Source organism: Phycodurus eques, chromosome 15, assembly GCF_024500275.1.
Source record: "Phycodurus eques isolate BA_2022a chromosome 15, UOR_Pequ_1.1, whole genome shotgun sequence".
In the NCBI taxonomy this organism is placed as follows: Eukaryota; Metazoa; Chordata; class Actinopteri; order Syngnathiformes; family Syngnathidae; genus Phycodurus; species Phycodurus eques.
Window position 1 is genome coordinate 16,848,111 of NC_084539.1, and position 22,500 is coordinate 16,870,610.

The following is a 22,500-nucleotide window of genomic DNA, read 5'->3' on the forward strand; positions in this document are numbered from 1 at the left end:
TTAATTTAGCTGTTAGCTGATGTTAATTTTATTTTAGAGTCAGCTGACAACATATTTGGACGCGAATTGTAATATATTCTATACTTTATGATGTTCCAGGGCTTGAATTAATAATTGAGGACCTGTCGCCATGGATACTGTTGCAGAACCAGAAGCACAGCTGCCATTTTAGGTCCTTCACCGTTACCACAACAATGACAACCGAGGGAGGTCTTCATACAGCGTGTCATCATAAGGTCATATAAATATCATAACTGTTTAAAATGACAAATCACAATTAGACAGAAAATATGAGAAAATGCAGTGGATATAGAAAGTCTACACTCCCCCGTTTGAATGGCAGGTTTTTATGATATGAAAAGCAAAACTTTCCCCCACCATTATTGTGACCTATAATCTTAATTGTAACCCATCTAATCTTTTCGAGAGGGTAAGTAAAAAGAAACTGAGATCAAATGGTTGCACAAGTGTGCACACCCTCTTATAACTGGGGATGTGGCTGCATTCAGAATTAACACTCATATTCAAATTCACGTTAAATGGGACTCGGCCTACAAATAAAGTTCAGTTGTTCTAGTAGGGCTTTTTGTAGTCACATCTTATAGCACAAGCCATGGCCCAGAGTCAAAGAGATCTTATTGTTCGCAGATGTCAGTCAGGAGAAGGGCACAAAAGAATTTCTCAGGCACTAAATAGTTGATGTAACACAGTGAAGACAGTCATCACTGAATAAATATGGCACAATAGTGACATTACCAATAGCAAGAACTGGACGTCCCTCCAAAATTGGTGAAAAGACGAGAAGAAATCTGGCCAGGGGAGGCCGACAGCAACATTTCTGCAGAAATTCCTGGCAATTACTGGCTGTTTAGTACATGTGAAAACAATCTCTCGTCTTCTTCATATGTCTGGACTCTAGGGTAGGTTGGCAAGATGGAAGCCTTATCTTACCAAATAAATAAATAAATAAATAAATATTCAAGCCTGGCTACATTTTGCAAAAACAACACTTGAAATGTTTACACAACCTGGTGCAAACACAATACTGCTCATCACCAAAAGAACACCATACCTAAGGATGTAGTAATGTCAGCATCGTGATTTGGGGCTGCTTTTCTTCTGCTGGAACTGGATCCTTATTTAAGGTGTAGAGAACAATATACAGTTCCAAATAGCAGTCAGTGTTAGTACGAAACTTTCAGGCTTCTGCTAGAAAGCAAACAAATGTCAGGAAAAGCCTCCTACAGCATCTGAACTTTATTTGGAGTTATTCGGAGGCACTTGTTGGCAGGTGTATGCTGACTCCCATTTAACATGTGTTCAAATGTGACTGATTCATTTTGAACACCGCCACATCCACAGTTTGAAGAGGCTGTGCACATTTGCGAAGGAACATTATCGCAGTTATTTATTTTTACTCTGTCTCTCTGAAAAAGATTTGTTCTTAAATTGAGTGGTACAGGTTATAGGTCACATTCATGGTGGAAAAAGTCTGGAAATGATTTATCTTGGTCTCATTTGTTTATACATCATAAAAACCTGGCAATTGAACAGGACTGTAGACTTCTTACACCCATTGTACTGTATATCTATATTCTCATTTATTTCATGTTCACTTCTCTGTGATGTTGCTGGCAATAATTTGAGCCATGCTTCTACTGTACGCTGCCCTGCTGCAGAACCATCTGCATTATTAATCCTCGAGCATGGACACCCACATACACACCTCCTAGGAAACAAACAGATTACACAAAACCCACGGACGCAGTGACAAGTCTCAATTTCTACAATTAACGCAGAGTGAGAGAAAGCAGCGTGGCTCTTTTCTAAAATTACATTCAATTTAATTAAGTGAAAGCGAGCTCTATGAGAGCGAAGCGATTTAAGTCGCGAGAGTGCGGGGGCGATGCACGTGTTTGTTGCAGCAGCAGCAACAGGGGCAGGGCCAGATTAAAATATAAATAAATAAATAATATCCCTGTGAGGATCACATCACACTGCGCCATATTTGTCAGAAACGCACATGACGGGAGAAAGAGGCCGAGCGAGTTTGCAGCCTCACGGGGACGCAGAGAGCCGAGAAGCGGGAATTGCAGGAGATACATGAGACAGTGACAGACAGAGGGAATGAAGACATTAAGCCAAGATGGATAAGCAAGCAGAGGGAGAGGCCAAAATCAATCGGCGATCGAACGGGAGAGAGCTTGGCTGCAAGGAAGAGAGTCGTGTGTGGAAACATACGGAAGAGTCGGCAAGAAGCAGAGAGGCAATAAAACAACAAATTGTTATTATTTACCTTGGCCAAAATACATTCTTTTTTCTTTTTTTAACTATACACCCACCACCTATTCGCAGTTCACTATTCCCGAACTCACCAATATGCAGTTTGGCGCTATTCCTGTGACACCTTAAGATGCTACAAGATGCCGCCAAAGTCCAGGCTAATAGGAAAGTATCAACTGGTGTCAAGGAAGTACAGAGATGCATCTCGACGGTTCTAAGGTCTCTGTGAGGGAGGAGTTACATGTAACGTGGGTTTTAACGGACGTTCAGAAGAGTCTTTGCCACGAGTCTGTTTTTGCTCTGTTGAGTGAGCTATTAAAAACTTCAAGCTAACCACTGACGGTAGTCTCGTCACTGACGGCAGTCTCATCACTTGTTGCTTGTGAAGCGTCAACATACATACCAGAATCAACTTTTCAGTGTAATGTTGTAAAATATTATACCAAATACCAAAATATTTACAAAGTTTTGCGGAAATTGTTTTTCAAAGTTACGGCTAACCGTGTACGTTTCATTTTTTAAACATTTTACTTTGAAAATGACTGCTGTGAAAAGCCATTTTTGTAGTGGACCAAGACGTTCAACAGTATGTGTGGAGTGAAGGATATTGCATGTAAAAAATGAATGTCTCCAAGAAGACAAACTGCTGTGTGACGTTAAGTCATTATTAACTTGATGTAGATCCGCACAAACGCTTATTTAAGTATGTATGTATGCGCCTGTAGCTTCAGCACTAATGAGGTTTCTGTAAAGGTGCGTCTGCCTGAGAAAACACGAGAAATAACTGCATCGCGTCACGGCTTCTTCCCCGATTTGTTTTTTTTCTTTTATCATTGACAAATGAGAAAGCTCCATGCGACCTGTAAATGTCAAGCTATTCTCTTGTGAGCCTGCGGGGTACCAGACATCGTGCCAGACACACACGCCATTTAAGCAGAGCGCTAATCGTCCTCTTAACTTAATCTTGTTTCCTGACACTGGTCAAGTTAGTTCTGCACATATGCACTGATTTGACGCGAAGGTTTTCTTTTAAAAACATATTTTTACCACGGAGTATTCTACCGATTGGTTTTTGCATTATTGAAATAAATACACACAATACGATAAGTGTATGTGAGGTACAGGTATTATTTTTGTCCTCCGAAGCTTCGAGCCAGAGGTTTTGCAGCAACCTTTTTTGTAATCAAACTATTCGAGCTGCTCAATCAATTAATCGCTTCAGCCATAGTATAATGATCTCAATTATTCAATGTAAAGGTAAGCAAGTGCGATTGACGTCTTCATACCATGTTGACGATGTCTCTTCCTGGTCACACAGCGACCCATCTCATTCTCCACCAGCACCGAGAGGCAGGGGCCACAGCTGGTGGAGCCAGGCTGGCACAGGTGGCGTCCCTCTTTGGCACAGTCGATTTGGTGAGGGCACATTCTACTAGCTGAGAGAGACAAAGACACTTTTGATAAGAATCCTCCAAAAGTGACACTCAGAAATGTTTTGTCATGAATTAAATGTTGCTTTGAAAGTTCCAAGTAAGAGAGGGTTCAACTCCAGATAATTCTCTACAGTTTATGTCAGCGTTATATTTTTTTATATCAAGTTCACTGAGTTTTTAAAGTGATGTTGTCAAGGTTTCTTTATGAGCGAGGTTTGATGGCTGAGAAAGATAGCGTCGCTGTAAAAAAAAAAAAAAAAGTGTTGGTTTTTGTAAGCCAATCATGGCTCAGTTCAAATCGAGACCAAAGCCTTGCCGCGCTGCTCGGTATAGCGCTTGCTAACGTGGGGTTCAGTTGGTTTTCTTCAATGGAGCCTTGAGTCCTACTCCATACAGTTGACCCATTTGCCACCAGTTTGACAAAAAGGACTCCCCCCCAATCCACAACATTGATACAAACGCCCTTGCACTTGACACACGCAAACTAAGAAGAGGGTCAGAGCATTGCAGCAGGTGTGTTGGGCAGCTTACAAACCCTACTGTGTCGCAGCACAGCCCAGTAAAAGGTGCTCGCATAACAGGTCGAGTGAGCTCAGGACTGCTGTAATACATCTCAAAAGTCACGGTCGTGCACGTCTTCCTGGTGAGAGTTCAGTTAAAGATGCAGTATTTGGGATAAATGATTGAAGTCTTTCATGTATACAGTATATTCAGATTTTTTTGTGTCGTACGGTAACAGTCCAATCCGATCTTCTCCCCTTGGCATATATTTACGTAAAGGCAGATTATTAGTCATGCAGCGAGGTGGCCGTAGGAGAGATTCAAGTGACCTCCATGGCAACAAGGCCTGCAATATGAGGGAAGATGTGCGATATTGATGGAGCAGATCTGCCAAGTGGGAGTCTTGGTGAGATGGAGGCAACACACAAGAGTGATGCCTTTTCTTTATTAGCCCTTCAGTCGATTGATTTGTATCCGCCGGTAAGAAAATATTACCTTTGCCAATGAGATTTGGTTTTCATCGGAGCAGGTGCAACTTCCAGTCTACCATTGCAGTAATACAGTATCAATCAGACATGCAAAATATGAAAATTGCCCACTCCTTTTAAATACTCTGTATTTATACATACAAATAATACAATTTAATATTATTTAATTTTGGGATGTACAGGGGGTCCTTGGATTAAGACTGTTTGTATGGCAGCAACGTAACCCACATTTTTACGGAAGTCAGAACACACCATAGAGCATTTCCACCCTGTACCAACACAGTAGTAAAGTCATAAGTACATATTTGTATGAAAAACATTGAGGTCATAAATATCAAACAATTACATGAAAAGCAAAAAGTACAGCGGTGCATGCCCTGTTGTGCTGTGTGACGACATTTTTACACCGCCATGCAAACTAGTTGGTTTGGAATCTGTGATGATGTCACAACAAAAACAACAATGGTGGACCCTTGTAACATTTGTGCTTGTAACGTGTCTCTGAGTGTGTGGTAAATATGGGTCGAGTCCTTTCAGTTCTCAAATTTCCTTATGAGCAGGTTACATGGGTTGAACCGATTAGTTGTTCATAATAACAAAACAGTGCCTGTCCCCGTGTATAGTGCTGAACAAAAAAGTTTTTAAAAGATTGTCATGAAGGGATTTTATGCGGACTCCTTCAATTTCAGTGAGGTCTCAACATTTTGCCATTCTGAACAGGAATGAGGAATTATAAACTGAATTCACAGTAATATTTACGGCACAATCTTTAAAGCATACGACATGTTTATCACAGTTAATTTTAAGCTTGAGTTAAGGTTAAGTGTCAAGTTCCTTGACTCTGTGTGCAACCCGAAACGTTTGCAAATCGAGGTAATGCTTACCATTAAAGTGAACGGAAATGCAAATAATATGTTCCAGCCCCCAAACAAACATCTTAGGGGATGCCACCTTTGGTAGGCAGTTTGGTGCTATCTACGATCTGTACTATTATAATAATCGTACATATTATAATAATTATACATCAAATTCGTATAGTTCTCGTCTCAACATTGACAAAGGTGCACAAGGAGAGAAAAGTAAAACAAAAAATACAATTTGATCCTTGGTGGATGCAGTTGTGGGTTGTGGGCTGTCCTCCAAGAGTCCACTGTTCTCTCTCCGCTAGTTAGGGCGAGCTAGCGACATTTGGCTAGCGACTGCTACTTCGCAACGGCTACCTAGCAGTCTCACGAAGGAAGCACCGATCCAGTGTTTTCTTTTATTTTATCCTGACGTTTTGTGTGACGTGCCGACAGCATTGTTTACATCCACTATCAAATCCAGGAGCCCGCAATGTAATACGGCCATTTTGGGCCAGAACGTAAAACGTACTGTATGCTAAGTTGGCGATGACTTTCTTCTTCTTTTTCGATAGTAATTAGCTTCACTATCGCAAGCAGTGTTCCTTTTCTTAGACCTATTCTGAGAGTAAATTAAGAGCAAAAAAAAAACAAAAAAAAAACAGCGAGACAGCACTGTACTTGCAATGCGTGACGCACTGAGCCAATGATGGTTACACAAAGTGAGAAAAAACATAACCATGGCACACCAAGATGGTTTGCAAATCATATATTGCGCATAAATCGAGATTTTCTTCAAAGGTCCCATATTTGACCAAACCAACTTTTTTGTGCAAGTATTTGTGATGTTACATTGGCCCCATGGTGCCTCAGTGAATGTGCGAAATATGAATTCAATCGTCCTCCTGAGTTCCAGACATATGAAATCAGGTCATTTGAATTTCTCATATGGTTTTGAAAATGAAATTTACACTTTTATACTAAGTCCATGTTAGAGTGGCACCACTATACGGAGGTCTAAGTAGCCAAAATCCGAGACCTTTCAAAGATTTTGTGCAGAATCAGATCGTAAACCGGCTCATTCATAACCAGAGGTGCCACTGTACTCTGGTACGTCTAGAGTAGACCAATGATGACACGCATTTTCTCACTGTGTCTGTTCCGACACCTGTTCAATTTGTGCAAGCAGTCTGCAGGGAAGTTACAGCAGATGACAAATATTTGTTGCTTTTGGTTAAACCCCTGGGAGCGACGTGGCAGCCTCATAAATGTTCTCTGATTAAATGTTTTGTCATTCATGTTGAATGACAGCATGCAGCTCTTACCTGCTCTGCATTGTGGGGTGTAAGACTCATGTGCTCAGCCTCTTATTGCTCATTATAGCTTTGATTCACATCTCAATTATTCCCCCGTTCATTTATCATTAAGAGCGTCTATTTTTATCATTCGCAGCCTACTTCCTGTGTCTGAGAGGTTCATCTTGACTTGTTCATGCTGATTTCCTTCAATGCCATGTCCTCACAGAAAAGAGATTAGCACAAACAGAAGGGCCGTTTATTCAAAAAGACACGACAATTTAAATTGTGACATAAAAATAGATGAACCATAGATGTTCTTGAGTTTGTCATATCTAGTTTGAGGATCCAAAAGATGGGGATGACTCATAGAGCTATTTTAAGGGGTGTTCTAATCATGGCTTAAAAAAAAAAAAAAAAAAACCTGAGCACATTTATAACTTGGCTGAAACTACAGACCGAAGTTTAACCAAAGGGAAACCCCTGAAGGAACCAGTGGAGAAACATCTCACAGGGCTAGTTGAGGAATGTTGTAGTTCCTTTCCAATTACATACCTGGCATAAGTCTGTACTCTGTAGCGTCGTCGTAAATCTGTAGTTGTTGGTTATTTATAGGTATTTAAAACATACCTCCGGTGGGTTTTACCTAGGTGTTGAACGACTAAAGCCATGTTGTAGTTGACTATAATGTGAAGAAAGTTGAGTCGCAGTCGACGTCACTGATATTTTTTCACCAACCTTTTTTGTACCACAGACCCATTTCACGTAAAGACATTTCAACGGACCCGCATAGAAACAAACAAAAACACATGATTAAAAGTACAATGCTCCATTACTGCAGTTGTTGTAATTAGTAGGAGCACTGTGCATGTTTCTTTTCAACAAGCCAGCTGGGCCTGTCTCATCATGTGTTCATTAGCTTAGTGCTACAAGCCAATGTTACGACACAGTGTTGTAAAGCGAGTGTCGTGTCGTGAGTTGGTGATGTATCATACGACTTCTATGATGAATAAAGTTCTCATTAGCACACAGTTGTCCACGTATTCTTGAACGGTGGACACAACATTTTGGCAAAGTAGCTCGACCTTCACGTCATGCTGTTGCCATCCTTCCTTGTCGCCAGTCCTGCGTTCCCGCTGGTACCAATATTTCAAGCCTAGTGGCAATCGGAGCTTTGACTGTCAGCATGGAGGCCAATTAAAAGACGAGATGCAAAAACATTGGTTTTGACGTAAGCTTAGAATGTCAATGCGGCATAGTAAAGTCGACTCGACTTAAAAAAAACAAAAATTGTAGTGTAACGTATAAACCATTGGACGTTGCCACAATATAAAATCAAAAGATTATGTGAAGAGCAACTCTTGCATTGTCTCAATTTGGGGTGGTCCGTTTTCCACTTCAAAATTGTCCAGTTGCGAACGATAAAGGAGAAAAAAAAAAAAAAAAAAAAAAAAAACAGGCTGTTGGAACACATCTGTCTGAACAAGACATTCAGACAAACAACAACAAAGGAAGAAAATGAGAGTCTCCCGTATTTATGTATATTGGAGGCAAATATTAAAAAAGAGGAGACAATGCCACAGTGTCCAGAGCTAATGCACAGCATCACGGTAAGATATTGTTAATTTGTTTATAGTTTTTTCATTTTTAGCCGGGTGTGATGCGGCGAAGACGAAGCTGCTCGACCAATGAGCGACAAGCAGTGGGTTATGTCACTGATACACTTGGAAAACCGGCTGACAAAGTGCTAGAAATAGTACTTCTACAAAAATCCAGAGGATGCTAGAAAAGCAGAAAATCCACTCCCTAGCACCCCAGCAAAAGTGCCTAAAACTGACAGTTTATGTCTGCGAAACTAACATGGCATACGGATTCATGTATCACCTGAGGCAACTGATAAAGTTCATGATCTCCAAAGCACTCCAGAGGTCCTCGTGAACAGCGAAATATTCTGTCCTGTACTCAAAAGTAATGCCTCAAACTTCTTCTACGTGCCCTCGGGCACCACAGGTCATTACAGACATTCACCACCGCAATAAAGCACTAAAAGGCTGAAAACAAGCTTTTATCCCTCAGGCCATACAGACCACAAACACTCACCGACCCAAAGAATACCATTCAGCAGCTGTCTAACAACACAGCAGCTTCATAAATGCTTAAAAACATGGCTCACTGTCGGAAGTTGGTAGGCCTTTCAACTTGCAGTAACACACAGTACGTACACACTTCTGATGGGATGCTGGGAAACTCCTGTTTCCATCGTGTGGATGTAGCTCAACATCCAACAGCTGATGTCAAGCTACTTTGCTTTCGAAGGCAAACTAGTTGCAATTGAATCAACAGCGCAAAGTAGTGAACTTCATTTTACCTGGATACTTTATTGAAGGAAATTCTGGTAATTGATCTAAACTATCAATTAACAGTTATTATTCCCATTCCTTCTTCATGCATAGTTCATATTTTTATATTAGCATAAGAATACAAAGACACACTCAGTTACAGCCAAATTTGTTTTTCATTCAATTGTCTAACATTAATGGATTACAAGTGTTTTTCATACAAATATTGACTGTAATTACGGTTTTAATACAGTGCTCGCAGTAATAAATGGCATGTTCCAATTTACGTACAAATTCAGGGTATGTCTGCGCAGTAGAAACAGAACTCCTGACTAAATGTAACCAGAGCTTGGAACGTCCCCTCGTGAAAAAACAACTATTTACTTGTGGGTTTTGTGTCATTATGACGGACAAAACCCATTGTGTGTTATGTTGCTTCTACACATCTGCACATTATAATAATGCGGTTCAAATCTCAGCAGTGCCAGTCAGCAGTTACCATAAGTTAACGTGGCGGAACGTAGCGCAGTCACGAGCTTACAGGTAGTTATTCTTCACACAAACACGAAGCGAGCATATGTGCGCAAAAGCTAATTGGCTGTACATTCGTCACTATGGAGGCGTAAGGTGGGGAAAACGGTGAGAGAACGAGGGCGTCGAAAAGGCGAGTGAGTGTGAAAATCTGGAAAGGGGGTGGCCAAATAGATCTGAATTAATCACTCTGCATGCGCGCAAAAAATCTTTAACACATCGCTAATGCCAATGTTGTCCTTGAAAAGGTGGGGAACCTACAACCTTTTAAACATACATTATATAGACATTACACACAAGATATTTGGTTTGGAGCTGAGCTATTAGCAATGTTTAACGGCAAACTTGAAAGTCACATTATTCATAATTTAGCATTACATATCTGTCGAATTTGGTAGCAGTCACACAAAATCAATGGAACGGGTTAATTATTTGAAGCACCCTTGAAAATTAGCCCAAAATGGTCGCTTTGGTCCTGTCTTTTTCGTGTGTCTACTCACGATAACCATTAGGGGTTGAACAACTAGAGATTTTGTAGTAGATAATATTGAAAGTCGAGTAGAAGTTGATTAACCAATGACGTCATTATCATTTAGCAGAGTACTGCGGTACTCCACCTTTATCGTGCCACTGACTGGTTTCGCGTAAAGACATATTTTGACGGGATGGCACTGAATTTCTTTTTAAAAGAAATGATTTAAAACTAGGCGGCACGGTGGACGACTGGTTAGAGCGTCAGCCTCACAGTTCTGAGGACCCGGGTTCAATCCCCGGCCCCGCCTGTGTGGAGTTTGCATGTTTTCCCCGTGCCTGCGTGGGTTTTCTCCGGGCACTCCGGTTTCCTCCCAAATCCCAAAGACATGCATTCATTGGAGATTCTAAATTGCCCGTAGGCATGACTGTGAGTGTGAATGGTTGTTTGTTTGTATGTGCCCTGCGATTGGCTGGCAACCAGTTCAGGGTGTACCCCGCCTCCTGCCCGATGACAGCTGGGATTGGCTCCAGCACGCCCGCGACCCTCGTGAGGAGAAGCGGCTCAGAAAATGGATGGATGGATGGATTTAAAACTAACCATTACGCTGACGGGCTTGAAATGGCTTGATAGGAACTGCCCCTGCCCCCTTCTAGAGCATGGCGGAACGAGTGAAAACGTTCGTCACAGTTGTCCATGCAGTGGCCTGACAAAGACGCAACAGTGACAGTGAATGTCAGGTCTCCATTGGATTTGCCCCTGTGTCAGCCCTCTTCCTACGTTGTGCTCTTGCTAAATTAAAAAGCTCAATCAGGGCGACATGTGAGGGAGGAAAAACAGACAATCGGGGGGCTTAAGAGGCAAGCAAATGGAGGGCCGAACAAACTTTAAAAAAAAAAAAACACAAAAAAAAACGACGACACCATTCTGCAGCATGCCAGCCGATTACAATAGTGTGGAAAAACACATTATGCAACGATCGCTACAGAGTCCTCGTTACAAGTGAGAAAAACGACTACTTCTACATCTGCTCCTGTTGCCAGGCTTCACCGAAAAAGGCAAACAGACCTAACGACGCCGAGTAAACACTGTGGACCCCTTTGTGTCAGTTATATTATGTTCCTTCAAGTTGTACAGCGACGGCACATCAAATCCAACCATGCGAGGGAGGAAGCACGGCAGGAAATAAGACGAGCGGGTCGTATACTCCTATTGTGTTGATTTCCTGACTCTGATGGCATCCAGGAAGTGAGCGTAACATTCTTAATCAAGTGGAAAGCGCTTTCGTAGGCACCCCGCACTTGATTTGCGCACGCGCCGTTTATTTCCCCTGAGCGTACAAAACGGGACCACGGTTCGCAAATCCTTCCATGCCTTTAGCTCTTCCCCAGGGAGCTCATTACTATAAGCATTTAAAGAAAGCGTGTGATAATGTATACTGACTGATACATGACATTGAGGGTACACCAATGACATGAATATAGCGCATTAATATTTACTTTTACAGAAATAGGAGCGAATACTGCAGGGTTGATACAATAGAGCATTGGTCATTAAGATTGTTGTTTCTCATGTGCAATGTGATTGATTACCGTTTATTTCAACAAGGCTCTCGTTTGTAGTCTTGCAATGGCAAGGAAAAGGATTTTACCGCACAAGCTTCAAACCTCAACGGGCTGCTGAAGAAACCGAAACGGGAAGTGAAAGTACATTTTCTGTAATGGTTCTGGTAACGCACTGTAATGCTTGCAACATGACCGCAACACAATGAACCCACAAATATGTTTTTCAACAAACCAATACAATTACATAATAATTCAAATGGAGAAACCAAACCAAAGTGGACAAACAGAGAAAAAAGAACCAGCAAACTGTCAAAAGAAGAAGACTCAGACAGACAAAAAGATGACATCAGACGCATATGTTATGGTGCTACGAAACATTGCCAAATGCAGTCCAGCGTATCTCTAAATACAAGCGTATCTCAATAAATTTGAATATCGGGGGGAATTACTTAATTTACTTCAATTCAATTCAAAAAGTGAAAATAATAATATAGATTCACTACACACAAAGTGGAATATTTCATGTTTTAGGTTTTTAGACTTTTGAGGATTATAGTTAACAGCTAAGGAAAACCCAAAATTCATCAGTTCAAAAACTGGCATAATATCGTACATAAACAATCAAAACGATTCTGAATACAGAATTGCTTTCAAATTGCGTTCATTTTGCTCACTATAATAACGACATCACATTTTTGAGACTGAACCCCTTTAAAGGATACGTACCCTAAAATGATGTCTCACAGTCTTTAGCCACATCGCGGAAAATGTTGCCTAATCGCCCCAGGAAGCGTCATCTCTCGGAAATGTTTTCAGAAATATGTGACAAACTTCGTGGAAAGCAGTCTTATCAGCGTTGTTACACGGATGCAGCGTAGGCGCTCCTTTCCCACACTAATCTTATTCAATGAATTCAATGAGATGCACGCGCGCTTGGTGGAAAATGGGGCATGACTTTATACCCAATTAACAAACACACACACACACACAACATAAGGGTCGACAGAAAAAAAACTTTTGCTATCAAATTGCAGAATGTAAAAAAAAAAAAGCCCCCAAAATTCATTTAAGTGAGTGATTTGTTGTGCTGTAACACTGCCATGCCACTCATTATGTCAGACAAGTGTAATCCTGACACAGGGGATAATTACTATGCCATTATCATCAGCGTGAAGCAAAGCAGCAGCAGCAGCAGCAAGCACCCCACCACTACCCACCCCAGCAGACAGAACAAAGGGCTTATCCAATGGCAGCACGTAGGTGGCCTTGATTTATTCCATTCTATTTTCACTACTTGTTGGCCAGATGATGCAACAAGCCGATTAATTTGCTCTCCACCTCTCACAAGCAAGGGGGGAAAGCTCACGATTCAATATCACTGTACCGTTATTTGACTACGGTACTGAGACTATCACAACTAGCAAAGGGTGTAGCAACTGATTATTTGATTGATAAGATGGCTCAATTGATTAATTACATCTGGAAAGCAAGTGCGGTCAACATTGAGTGCACTACAAGGGCGTCCTTGGTTTACAAGGGTCCCGACAACAAGTGGTTTCGATGTAACAAATGGCCTTGGGTTTTATATTTATGGCCTAATTATATGGCATACAAAGATCCAAACATGATAAGATTGTGTGCGGTTTAAACATTTAATTCAGTGATTCTTTCACATACCAATAGAGGGAGCCTATGTACAACCAGTGGTACACATAACACACTCTGGGAAGCAGTGCAATACGCTAATGTGTGATAATCGAGATCTTGGAAGTAAGCTATCGAGTGTACAAGTCACTAAAGCAGTGGTTCTCAACTGTTGTCAACCTAGGACCTGCATTTTCCTATTGTTGCAAAGTCACGACCCACTTTCATAGAAGTTAAGAACAATAAAGATTTTTTTTTGAAACAGAAATAGTCTCTGAAAACACATGCACAGTATATTATATTTTTAAACTCTGTTTCGGGACTGGCAGACTATTGCGGAAAGCCAGTGAAATGATAAAGGGCCCCTCCCACTCCGGACACTCTCTTTTCTCCCCCCCCTTCCCTCTGGAAAACACCACAGGATATTAAAGTCCAGAACCACGAGGCTCAAAAACAGCTTCTCCCACCAAGCTGTGAAACGCATCTGCCCCCACAGTTATAACTAATTACTACACCCCCCCCCCCTCCCTCCATTTACACATAAATGCAATATAATAAACAAGAAGTGTGCAATATCATCAGATCACAAATCTGTGCAATACCTGAATGTAAATAATTGCACAACTACCATATCATAATATGGCCATTCTCACAAATGTGATGTTTGTTACAGTAAATAAGTGTCTTTTGATAATGATTGTGTGCTGTTGTATTTCCCACTGTGAGATGCCCAAATGATTTTCATTGTTCCTGTGACAGTAAAGCTCTATTCTGTTCCATTTCAAATGAGTTTGACATACCACGAAAAGCATATTGCTCTCCAGAGGCTGAGCTACACTGTATTTGTTTGTGTGTTTGTGAGTGAATTAGTGACGAGAGCGAGTGAGTAAAATTTCCTGTCCCTTACCTAATATGTTCCATGTGGGAAATTGGTACACCTCTGTAGTGGGGGACAAAATAAATAAATAAATAAATAAATAAATAAATAAAACTCAGAATACGAACACACACTTTTTTTTTTCCTCCGCGGCCCACTTTTGGGTCCAGAGCCACCAGTTGAGAATCACTCCACTAGAAGATGTCAATATTACTGAAGAAAGAAAATTGTTGTTATTAAATATGGAAAAACAGGAGGTCCAATCTAGGTTTATGTTCCTATGGCGGTGGAACGCAATCCCTAACCCATGCTCAGGCAGTAGCAAGGCAAAGCTACAGTAAATATTTCTATGAAAAAGACTTCTACGTTTTAAGTAGAAAACAAACAAATTAAAAACATAGTAGTCCAGCAATACCCAAGCAAGCTGTCTTGTGCAGTGTGACCATATATTCTTAGACTGCAGTGTTAGCCACCAAAATGTCATGTCGGGACCGTCATAAACAAAGAATGGCCCATAGAGTATAGATACGATAGTCCTAAATAAAGCTGATTTCATACCAGAAAAGTGAATCCATTATTTTCAATACACAGTATATTTGATGTTTATGCATTAATACTGTAAGATAAAAAAAACATTTCCCTGCTGCTTCTAATCAATTACCCTATAAAAGAAGCTGGAGAGAAAATGAATCGACGATTTTGTTTTTATTGCTATTAAAATGTTTTCCGTAGCCATCATCTGCTCTTTAAACGCCATCTGCAGTGATGTCTAAAATAGACAGTCTGTCTCGGTGTGTGCGCTGCGAGGTGTCAGCACTGGCGGGCATGCTTTACAAAGGTATTTTAAGTTGCAGAGACAATCGCTGCCATCGTTGCCGATACGTGGCTATTCAAAAGTAAATAAAATCCCCAACATAGGGTAAGTTTACAAGAACAAAAGAAAACAAAATCGGAATGTTTTTTTTCCCCTATATGTTTTAGAAAGGTTTCACATACAGATGATGGTCCAAAATGCACAAACAACCAAAGCTAGAAAAAGATAAATAATAAATTAGTCAATTAATAAACATCTAAAATTCTGGTGATTGTGTGGAATTACTTGCTGATGCTGGTTCAGTCTCAACTAGGGCTAAAACAATTAATTGAATAAAAACAAGTCTCAGCAAAAGTTTCAGCCTCGACACTTCCCAGTGATTAATTTTCCACATGGACTAAAGTCAGTGCAGACTCACGGCCCACTCTGTGTTGAAATAAGTTAGCCCGATGCCAGTGATTCAGGAGGAAAGGGTGTGTAAAAGACTGAGAATGTCCAAATTTGGGATCATGTCACCCTCAAAAATAAGAAAAAGTGTCTCCTGCAAAACAGAACTAGCTAACGTACCACAGCAGCACAGGTAAAATCGCCAACGCAGGATATCGATGTTAGCTCATTTGTAGGGGTGTAACGATTCATCCATTACATCGATGTATTGATTTATATTCCTTCGATCCAACTACATCGATCTGTACTCAGCAAGTTGACCTTCCGGAGGAAAAATTCATATTTATATCCAAGATTGTTTGAAAAGCCTTTTAAAGGATCATCAATAGATTCTGACGATATTGCATGTGTGAATTTTTGCACTTTTAACGACAAAGACGTTCAACTTTACTCGATTAAGGTGGCCTGTCAGTGACGTCACCGCCACACGCCAACAGAAAACAAAACATAGCATGCTGGATGGCAGATGAGAAGTCGACGAGCGAGAAATGATCAAACCAGGTCGAGTGTGTGGAAACACTTTCCCTTCTGCAAAGACGGAGGTGCTCTAAATAAGTCACTCGCTCACTGGATCTTCAACCGCCTACTAAAGACGTCATGGCATTTTCACACTCTCACAAGCCGTTCCAACACTGAGCATCCTGGCACCTCTTGCAGCATTCCCGCTGCATCAGCAGCATAAGGTAACGTCAGAGGAAGAAAAAGGGGAGAGAAAGAAAGAAAAAAAATATATCACAGCAGATTAACGCCACAAAGATTACAACAGCAGAGTGTTTATGTGGGGCACATGACTTTCAGAACAGCAGCAGCAGAGCATGAGTAGTGTCATTTTAACCTCAAGAAATGTTGGTTGCACTTCATTTTTTCGACATTAATGTTGTATTTGTATTATTTCTATGTTGAAAAACTACATCAGAAGTAGCAGGTAAACCTACTGTTAATCCAACCCGAAGAGATGTTAGGTGCACGTTATTCAAATAAAGTGTAAAGGCACTTGCCATTAATTGTCCTTTACTGTTTGTTTATCATATCCATATATCACTGACTCCCACGTCACTCACCAGACCAAGCCCCACCTTTTAAAGCCACGCAGTCAAAGATAGCAAAATAGCGTGGAACGTGAGGATGGCTACCCCAAGTGGACGACTATAATACCTACCTACCTACCTACCCACCTATTAAAAATGATTTTGCATTATTAAATCTGATTACTTGATTAAATGATGGGACAATCTCTAAGAAAACGACTGGAACTGGACTTCAGCTACGGGAAGTTAAACTCCATCGACACAGACAACCGCTACGTCACAACTTCTCTCGGAAGAATTATTGTGTACAATACAAAACTGGCATGGAAAGACGAGTTCAAACATTGAGATTTTTCTTTCCGTTTACAAAATACATTTGCAAAAAACTATTGATTTTTTATTTTTCCTATAGTCTTCAATCAAGAAGATTTAGTAAAATGACAAATTGGCTGCATTTGTATCCCTTCTTAGTTTAAAACAAAAAACCAGAACCCTAGTGCACTTGCTTCTTGCTTTGGGAGTGTGAATTTCTCATGGCCAACACACTTTGATGTGTAGAAATTAAGGTGAGAAATGAAAGTGGGAAGTGGTTTGAAAAAGGGATTAAAGAGAAGCCTTGGCTCACCCACCTGTTTTTTTTTTTTAGACTTCCAAATTCTGACAACAAAGAGCACAATGAGGCAGATCAATACTATTAATGAGTGTTTCCTGGTTGCCGTTTTCCAATGTAACGATTACCACCGCTTAAGCTTGCGATGGTGTCTGTTCTCCCGGTGATCTCTCATAAACTAGGTGTATTTTTTTTTTTTTTTTTTAAACCTGTACAGACTGTTTGAAAACAATGAGCTCGAAAAGAAAAATTAATTGGTCTGTCTCCAGATGAAGACACAGTAACACTATAAAGATAAGCGTTTCCCAAACAGTAAGATGATTTCTGAAGCATTGCTGATTCACTGCCTTGTTGCATGACATACCAAAAAGAATGTGTCACTTATTCTGACAGTGGAATCTCTTAAACCCAATTTCCATCCGTTTTCTAGATCTCTTAATCTGTTCAAGGTTTCAGGGAGCTGACGTCAAAGGTGCACATTGAACTGGTTGCCAGTCAACCAACAGGGCGTCCCTGAAGTTGTGCAATTTATAATTCAACCGGAATTTTTAGGCTTGTTCCCGGCGAAGGACCAGTTTCACCAAGAACAACAATGACAGAAGAAGACTAGATTAGATGCCAGAAGTTATTTAACATTAGGGGAATAGCAGTCAAAGCAGTAAGAAGTCTGAGTTTACCAAAATGTTTGAGATGCGTCACTGATGGTGTAGTGGAAACACTCGCCTGACTTTGGTGCAGGCAGCGTGGGTTCAGCTCCCACTCAGGGACGGTGTGAATGAATGTGAGTGCGAATGGTTGTCCGTGTCTATATGTGCCCTGTGACCAGTTCAGGGTATAGTCTGCCTTTCGCCCAAAGTCAGCTGGGATAGGCTCCAGCGTCCCGCGACCCTAACCAGGATAAGCGGTGTTGAAAATGGATGGATGTTTGAGATGCGCATGGCACAAGAATTGATTTTGAAACGCGATCATGTATGTCACCGCACACAAGACATTATTTTCCACAAATACTACTTGTATGCAAACTGACACACATAACTACAATAACACTGAATGAAAGCACAGAATTTGAGGACTTTAATGAACACTAATTATTCATAGATGCAGCAAACCAAACTGCTGGAGGAACATTCTGCGTCAAATCTGGGATATCATTAACTAGCAATTAGGTAGTAGCTGCCTTAATATGACAACTAACGATTGTAAATTCACATTTGTTGGATCATGAAGTGAAGGCTTGGTATAAATGCATAGTAGACAAAGACAATTCTAAAACATAGCACATAGAATCTCCATAAATGCAAAAGAAGCGAATCGTTTGGAGCCAGTAATCGACTCAGTGGTCTTCATGTCCCCGAGCGGCAGTGCGTAAGTGGCGTTCCACCTGACTGTTCTCATCTCCCATTCACCACTAAAGCGTAGATGACTAATTGTGCCACGGGCCATAGGAGGAGATAAAAACACATCGCCGGAAGATTTGCAATGAGCCTGTGTCGCATATCGTGACACCAATGAATGCTTATTCCCAGTGGAAGGTGGAGTTTGCAAATAATATTCATGAATACAACTAATTAGTCTCAGCTAGTTTGCAATTTGTGTGACAGTGCTTTTGCTTCTCTCCCGATGCAGCTACTAATACAGTAGCTCCTGTAGTCTACTTTGCCGTTACAATTTTCCTGTATTCCCTAAGCTTTATTATTGTGTGTAACTGCCAAAAGATGAGTTTATGACTTATACTGTTTGTGTAGTGCTAGTGCACGTTTGTTTGCCCATCTGTAATGTCACGTCAGTATGTGCAAGAATGTTATGTAGGCTATTCTCCATCCATCCATGCTAGCTCATTCTATTGATGAGCCTCATGTGAAGGTGGTTTGTTTGTGTTGAATAATTTACCTACTGAATACAATCGTTTATGTAACATGGGATCATGATTGTGTACATGTTAGATGCATGGTGATGATGCGTTGCTGATTTTTCTTTGTGTTGTTAAAGACTACAATGAAATAAAATGACAAAGAGGAATATCGGTGTTTTTCTTTCAGGATCCTTTCTGTTTTAAGTGCTTTGCCACCATTTTGTGGCATCTATACGCAATTACAAACCCCTTTTAGGGGAAGTGTCAATTATTTGTAGACTTTCCCTATTTGCGGGGGAATGGGTGTGTGTGTGTGTGGGGGGGGGGGGGGGGGGGGGGGGTCACTGTAGTTGTTGGTTACAGTAGGTCCCACACAAAAAAAACAAAAAAACAGGTGAGTTGGTGAATGGTGAACCACAAATAGGTGGCGGTTCATTTTATGTTAATTTATGTTATTTCCAATGGTAAAAACTGTTTCGAGATCACAACCAAACGGATGCGGATCAGTATTTCATAACATAATGTGCTTATGCACTCGACTTGTGTCGAAAGAACTCAGTTTTGTAGTTCAGTACATTTAGTCACGATGACGTGTCATTGTTTGCTACATCAGCCCCCCTGATGATAATGCCGCTGCGTTTCACAATTATTTGTTTCACAGGAAAATTATGCTCATCTGCCATTATACGCCCCGTATATCCACATTACCTAAGCTAACAATAGCAGTCATCGCATTTGCTAAACGAAATGACTGACCAGTACATTAAAGATTCAGCGTCATAATCTTCACATAGGCTCAGATGCTTTTGAATAAATACAAAGGTGCCCATTCACATGGATGAAAACGTGTCGTTTCTGTGCAGGGAGGGTGTAGCTGGGGCGCTAAAGATGACGTTTGACTGTCCAGCTGTTGCTGCTCTCACACGGTTTATCGTGTTGAAAGAGTTAGGAGCAGATTATCTACCCCAAGCGCCATCAGTTACAACCCAGCAGAAGTATACTGCAGTGGGCAATAAATGGCCCCATATGAGCACTTGATCCCGCCCGCCAGACAATTCGAAAAGCAAAATAAAGCTGGATAGAAATAGCAATGAGCCATTCTTTCAGTTTTCATCGCTTAAAATGATGATCTGACATCAAACTTGGATGCCCACCCCATCCCTGTGCAGGGCTCATTAAAATGTAAAAAAGTTTGAGTTTTCCGACACAATTCTTCTTCAGACATTATTTTTAATTCTTCATTCATGACATTGTACATGCTAGATACTGTACATGGTGTTGATGCTTTGTGGGTCGCTCCATTTTAAGTGTTTTTTCCCCGCTATCTTGTGGCATCTATACACAAATATAAACCTTTTTAAGTGGGTGTCAATTATTTGTGGATCTTCATGAGTGTTCATTCTATACTTATTGCAACATTTTTGTTTGCAGGTCAGTTTGAGCCAGCGTGTTATTTTGGCTCATACAGTATTCTGGCTAATACTATTGATGAGCCTCATAGGAAGATGGTTTGTTTGTGTTGAATAATTTAACTACAGAATACAATTGTATACGTACCATGGGTGCAGGATTGTGCACATGCGAGATGCATGGTGTTGCTATTTTATGATCCTCTCCATTTTAACTGCTTTGCTGCTATGTTATGGTGTCTATGCATAATTACAAACTCCTTTTAAGGAGGATGTCAATTATTTGTGGATTTACTATATACCTTTTGGGACATTTTTGTTTGTGGGTCAATTTGTGCTAAAATGTTATTTAAGTTTGTGTTAGCTAATACTATTGCTGTGCCTCGAAAAGGTGGTTTGTTTGTGTTGAATACTTTACCTAATGAATACAGTTGTTTATGTAACCGTGGGCTCATGATTGTGTACAATTTAAAACGTGCCTCGGTTCAATAAAGGTTGAGAAAGACTTTGACAGTGATCAAGATACCTACAATGATTGTGTTGCAAATGCGTTTAGGAATTTAAAAAAAGACAGAAATGTGAGCCACAGAGGAAATGCCAACAAGGAAAACGATGACATTTTAATGTTGTTTTTCCTCTCCCCCTTGTTGCCCATTTCCACTCCCTCACTCAACCTGCACGAATGGAAAATAGCAGGCGGCTACGTCGACAACGCACTGCGAAAATGCGTGTAAGCAAGAGAATAGTCGCTCGGTACTGATGTTTTGATGTGTTTTCCACGTCTCCATTTTGACGCAAAGCTGTGTCAGCCTGACAGGTGCCATGAGCTCGTCCATTAAAGATGCGCCCGGATGACGCACGTCGACGAGACAAATTGGTTTGGGGGAGAGGGGGGGGGGAACAACACCAGCGGCGAATAAAGTGCGTATGCTGGAAATTTTACAGGCAAATGCGGCGTCTGTGAGAGTGCCGGTCGTTGCGTTTTACCTGGAAAGCTAGCAGCGGCGCGGACGACACAGAGCACGACCGCGGCCAGGAGCAGCGTTGAAGCCCGGCGTTGGCGTTCGCTCCGCGGGCTGGAGAGCGGCGGCAGCAGCATCGTCGCTGGCGGTGGAGGTGGTAGTCTTGTCGGGAACGGAGAACCGCGGACGGGGATTTTGTTGTCATTCCCCCATCCTTTGTGGGGTATTGTCGCCGTGTAGTTCGTTTTAAAGAGCGCTCTTCGGTTGTAGAGGGCTGCAGCGACGGAGCAGGTAGTCTATCCAGCTCACAGTGCACGGTAATCCGCGACAGTGCTAAAGATAGCGGGGCTACAGGGAAGGAGGCGGGGGGGGGGGGCGTGTGAGGCGCTGAGCCTCCCTGCTTGCGTACGAGGTTTGAGAGTGATGCCTTTAGGTTCTCCTAGGAAACTACCAATGCGACAGGAGGCCTGCGTTTCCCGAGCTCGATGAGGAAGCAAGGCACGTATTTTACAAAAAGGAAAAAGCTCACGGCACACCACCAAACAAAACATGGAAATGGGCAATGACACCAAACCGCTGCCATTTGCCTCCCCAGGAAATAAAATGTATGAAAGCATGATAAAATCAACAGTATTTTTAATTTTTTTTTATCACGCAGTGTCTTGCACATTGATGGGATTGTATATTTATAAATATTTATAAATACCATTTGTCCCTGCTACTTAAAAGTAGACTTTTCCATTAAATATAGTAATTTAAATCAGTGTGGTACGACTCAGTACCACTCGTAAGCGGGCTCCCTCTAGTAGCCTGTGAAAGAATCACTAAATTAAATGTTCAAACTGTGAATAAGTGGTTTAAATGTTTTAATCCAGTTCAGTACATTTGTGAAGTACAGTTGAGTTGTATTTAAATTTCAGACAACACAGTTGCATCATTTGCATTTAATCCTTTACAACTGCTTGTTCTCAAACATGCAGGTATTTCATTTCCCAATTATTAATGAATGAATTTGATAATTACTGCTTTTTATTTTCCTATATTTTAAGTTCAGTGTTATTGTTCAAACTGGAAATATTGTTCCGGTGGCTTACAATTATATTATACT

The 22,500-nt window shown here is 41.0% G+C and overlaps 1 protein-coding gene across 2 annotated transcripts in view; it reads right to left on the reverse strand.

The window, feature by feature from the left end:
- npdc1a (neural proliferation, differentiation and control, 1a) overlaps positions 1–21,746 on the reverse strand; it is a 30,056-nt gene extending 8,310 nt beyond the window's left edge. Inside the window, exons 1-2 of one of the 2 annotated variants that reach the window (XM_061699100.1) lie at positions 21,418–21,746; positions 3,570–3,719 (exon numbers count right to left, since the gene is read on the reverse strand). In XM_061699100.1, coding sequence (XP_061555084.1) covers positions 3,570–3,719; positions 21,418–21,529 — 262 coding nt within the window. In that variant the 5' untranslated portion in view covers positions 21,530–21,746. The remainder of the gene's footprint in view (positions 1–3,569; positions 3,720–21,417) is intronic. The other variant, XM_061699102.1, reaches the window with a different exon arrangement.
- Between the last annotated feature and the right edge of the window lie 754 nt (positions 21,747–22,500).